Here is a 5,017-nt window from a genome sequence, read left to right on the forward strand (position 1 = left end):
GCATATCTCATGTATCATGTTTATGATTAGAGAAAAAAAAAAAACAAAGCTTTAAATAACATAGGCTATTTGCAGTTCCAAAGAGAATCTTGCTCCATGGTTCTAAACTAAAAATAGTTTATAATTACATACTCTAACTAAAAATAGTTTATAATTACATACTCTGCATATGAAAGATACATCTAGTAAAATAAATTCAACTCACATGCAGTTTGCTCTTAGAAGGATATACCCATCATGTCTATTAACAAATTAAAGTGAAACATATAACTAAAAGTATAAGGTGAGTTGGGAATTGTGCTTTGGAACTACAATAAAGTTAACTACAATATAACTCACATGCAGTTTGCTCTTAGAAGGATATACCACCAGCCATCACCGCTCACTACCACCACCACTTCCTCTCCCATTTTCGCAAGAACCCGCAATCTGCCCCTTGATTCCATCTACAGTTTCAATTTCAAAGGCTAAGATTCCATTGGTGATGATTTCGGTACAAAGAAATATACATATTACATTTAAGGAAAAAAAATACTAAAATTCCTATACAAAGAAATATATAGACTATTACAGTGATAATATAGTTTGTAGTCTATGCATTATTTTTCTATATTTTTTTTAAAAAAGATTACATAAAAAGTGTATAGAATTCGACGGAACACACTAACCTTTTCATCGATCCATATTATTGAGCTTAGTTAATCATCAAGGATATCAACAGCAGGTCCCAGTGGGTCGTGTGCGTTTCCAAGACCCCGCATGCCACCCATCCTCCACCCCTTCAACTTCTTTTTTTACCCATGCTCTCTCTATCTCTCTAATCATAACAACCAAAACTCCCCTCCCCACCCATGCTGCTCTTGCTCTATGGCACTTTCTTGACGGTGGGACGCGACTTTAATCTCTCTATCTCTCTAATCATAACAACCAAAACTCCCATCCCCACCCATGCTGCTCTTGCTCTATGGCACTTTCTTGACGGTGGGACGCGACTTTAATGGAGATGTAGCATTCCACTGTCCTGAGCAATTCTCCCATTCAACCCTAAATCAATCCCTGGCATTGAAACACACTTAAGTAGAACTATGAAAAGCATAGGGTAAAAGATGCTTCACACCTTTTGGATCGTTGGTGCTTATACGATCAACGCTTTATTGTATGATCATATTTAATAAAAAAATTATGTAATTAGAAAACTGAACAACAAAGTGATGGCAGTAAACTCCACCGTCTTGACTAACCCTCTAACTTTACATGTTTTACGCCAACCCACTCTGACTAGTTACCCAACCTCCGTGACCCACCTACTTTAGATAAATACTCAACTTAGATGGTCCTGAACAAAGAAATAAAATGAAATAATGAGCTCCTTGCACAAGAATGTACCAGTTATAGAGAGGGGCTCTTTGCATCAAAATTGGCTCCCTGAAATGCATCATCAAGATGACAGCAAAATATATATATTTATTTATGATGAGCCAGTCCTAAAAGAAGGGAAAATTGAATGAAATAATATAATAATTTCCATGCCTTTTGTTAAAAATTGACGGCTATGCAAGACATCCAAATTAAATTAGCTGAAAAACCTTTTCACTTGCTCCAACACAATGAAGTAATGATGAAAAATAAGCTACCAACCTCCATGTTGCATATATCAGCCATTCGCACTACAATACATATTTAGTGAGCTGCTTAGTAGATGCATGACCAACCTTTAGGAGTTATGTATATATTTTTCTAAAATTATGCTAATTTTTGTAAGAAAAAGAAGATTACAGTTTCAAAGTATAATAGTTTAATATAACTTATGCTATTACTTACAAAGGGTACAAAACTGATATCACCAATAAGAACTGAAGATAGCCAAATTGCAACAATTGCTCTCCACAATAGACTATGACGGTGGACTTGTTCTCAAATACATCCCATTGAAATAACAATAAAATGGGAAAAGAATAATTGTAAGATAAAAAAAGATATGAAATAGAAAATGTTTTAATGCTTTAGTATGATATGCACCTTTTCCTTTTAGATCATTGAACAACTCAAACGCATCTGGGGCGGATGATGCATCTTTTAAGACCTTTATTAGAAATAGATTTGACCTTTTTTCACTCTATTATCAATTATATAATGGAAAGATAAATGGATATAAATTATCTACAGAACTAAGGTTTCATAAAGTGGTGAGTCCATGTAACTTATATCAAACTGAGATATGAATATTAGTCCTACATGCATAACATTTTCTAATGAGTGCAGTGTCATAAATAACAAAAGTATGCAAGCATCAAGCATGATGTACATAAAAACTGCAAATCTGAGGAAGTTAATCTCGAGAAAAATGTCTTCATGCATACCTGTAATCACTTCATCAAACCCGTTATCAAAATGAAGAAACTGAATATGACAGAGCTATTATTATAAGCCACATTTCAATCGAACATCACATTATTATCATCAGTAAGGTCAGGAAAACAAACTTATCAACATCCATTAGTTCTGTTGTTTCCCGCATTGCTACGATCATTACCATACTGATTGGGTCCTTGAGACGAAGAATGACTAGAAGACTGAATACGGTTTCCATCTCTGTTCCTTTTCTTGCTATCATCAGAATTTCCCAAGAATTCTTTCCTCTCCATCTCTACTTTCTTTGCAGCATCTATAGCTTCCGCAACATTGGCAAACCTGGAATCAATTATTTGCCTACGAATCCGATCACACACAGCCCATTGATATGTTTCTGCTTGTTCCTCAGGTGTTCCAGCAGCAGCCCCAAGAAAACCAACAAGTCTATAGAATCGATCAGTGAAGTCGGTAAGTGATTCATCATTCCGTTGGCGGATATTATGATATTCGCGTCGATAAGCCCCTTTATCCACCACAGTAAAGTACTTCTCAAAGAAAAGATCACAAAAACCATTCCAAGTTAGAGTCTCTACAAATGTTGGACCACCTCTTTCTCTTAAAACAGACTCCCACCAAACATGCGCATCTTCTTCCAACTTATAAGCTGCTAAACTAGCCCTGTATTGCTCGTCAACCCTAAGTACAGTAAAAATCTTCTCAATGTGAGAAATCCAATCTTTTGCCACTGCTGGTGTGGAAGCCTTAGTAAACGATTTCGGTTTATGCTTCACAAAATGAGCTAGCCAATCTTGTATTCCCATATTGCCACCCGTATTGTTCGGGTTTGGGTTTGGATTTGGGTTGGGATTTGGGTTTGGATTCGGATTCGGGTTCGGATTGGGATTTGGGTTTGGGTTCGGATTACGTATTGCCTGAACCAGAGTTGGCAGTACGGCAGTAAGAGCCTGAGTCATAGCGGCTACAACGGCTGGATCAGGCTCGTTAGGTCCTCCATCATTTTGACGATTCGGGTTGCGTGTCTGGCGACGAGGATGCATCTAGAAAAACACGCTAAAAATTTAGATAGAAGCAATAAGAAAATAATACGAACTTAGCACATAAGGAAAATACCTAACCCAAGGTCTACCCAATCTCACATGTCCTTAGTTATTTAGTTTAAATTTTCAACAAGAAAGAGCCTAAAGCTCTGATACCATAACTGTAACACCCCGGCCCAAAAGGGCTGACGTGTCACCAACTACAGTAATCAGAGACATATTAAAACTTAATTCAAATAAAACATGACTCCATAGGTTTAAAAATCTAAAACCACACAACGGTCTTAACGAAAATAAGAATGTCTAAAATCCAAATAGCAATTTTATTTAAACTCCTTATTTGCAACTCTAACCATTTAGTTTTCTCTCTTTGCACTTTTCCCCAAGTTCCCCTGAGTACCTGTTTAAGAAACAAGAGAAAACAACAAAAGAAACACGGCTGAGCCAAAAATTGCCCAGTAACGGAAAAACAATAGCAATAACTGTAACGGTCAATACGGTATTCGATCAATGGTGAAACGATACTATGCCAATGACAATGTAACGATACAGTCAACACTAATCCATAGTCAATCAATACGAAACGAATCTATGTGGAAATACCCATATGAGCCAATGACAATAAACAATAAGCAATGTGTACATTAGCTGCAGTTCCAATGTACCAATATGTAGAGGGATGTGGGCACACACACCTATCCCAATACCAATAAGTAACAATAATATCCTAGGATCGATCCATACGCCTCTCAATAATCCATAAACGATAAATACTAATACAGAGACGCCGTGAACTAATCGCAGCGTCACAGATGGTGCACGTCATCGGTGCCGAAGATGACGCCCTATGTCCCCATAGGTGGATGTGCTCGGGTATTGAGATCAATAAAACGGTACACTTAAGTCAACTAGTACAATAATGACTTCTATGGCAATGGTCAATGACTAATAGGAACATACGATAATGAGTTTAAGGAATTAATCTATCGCATGTGAATCAATGGAAACATTTCAATTCAATACTTGAGGAAACAACAATAACGGTCCGATGACTAGACACTAAAATAACGACATAAGACGCTAAGAGAAAAGACCACAAAATCCGTACCTTAGCTTATACGATAATAGCACCAAACTCAATGATGTCCTTAATTATATCACCAAAGCCTACATAGCAATTATGTTCTCTATAAGCATAGTTGAAACGTAATCACCTATTTTAACTCCTTAATTTATAGATTTTTATTATCTCAGTAGATATTTTACTTTATAATCATTAAAGATGAGTGTACTCTCGATTATGTATTTAGGAGATGTAAATATTTAGTTTGACTCATACATTTTAGGTTTACATTATAACGTGTACGTTTCTAGTTGAGTTTCAAAACACATATACAACCTTACACTTTAGTATCTAAGTTAATTTATTTTAATTTTTCTCAAAATTGATTCATATGACAGTGTATTAGGCTAATTTAAGAAAATCATGGAAAGACTAAAATCAGTGTGCATGTTTCTTTGTACTGTACAAGTATAAAGTAGTAAAACATCTTTAACCTTTATTCAGTATTCTACTTCATCTTCTTCTTTATTTGAAAATACAACAT

General features: G+C 35.8%; 1 protein-coding gene across 1 annotated transcript; it reads right to left on the reverse strand.

Moving 5' to 3' along the window:
- Positions 1 to 1,560: 1,560 nt before the first annotated feature.
- LOC118484908 lies at positions 1,561 to 3,510 on the reverse strand. Its single transcript, XM_035981018.1, has 2 exons — positions 1,822 to 3,510; positions 1,561 to 1,667 (listed from the first exon to the last, which is right to left on the reverse strand). Exon 1 carries the CDS (start codon positions 3,408 to 3,410, stop codon positions 2,487 to 2,489), a length of 924 nt encoding a protein of 307 aa, XP_035836911.1. The 5' UTR covers positions 3,411 to 3,510; the 3' UTR covers positions 1,561 to 1,667; positions 1,822 to 2,486.
- Positions 3,511 to 5,017: the final 1,507 nt, after the last annotated feature.

The sequence above is a fragment of the Helianthus annuus genome, chromosome 12 (assembly GCF_002127325.2).
Source record: "Helianthus annuus cultivar XRQ/B chromosome 12, HanXRQr2.0-SUNRISE, whole genome shotgun sequence".
NCBI classification, from domain to species: domain Eukaryota; kingdom Viridiplantae; phylum Streptophyta; class Magnoliopsida; order Asterales; family Asteraceae; genus Helianthus; species Helianthus annuus.

Bases quoted from the DNA above. Each gene is read 5' to 3' on its own strand.
- LOC118484908 (XM_035981018.1), bottom strand. From the start codon at position 3,410: ATGCATCCTCGTCGCCAGACACGCAACCCGAATCGTCAAAATGATGGA.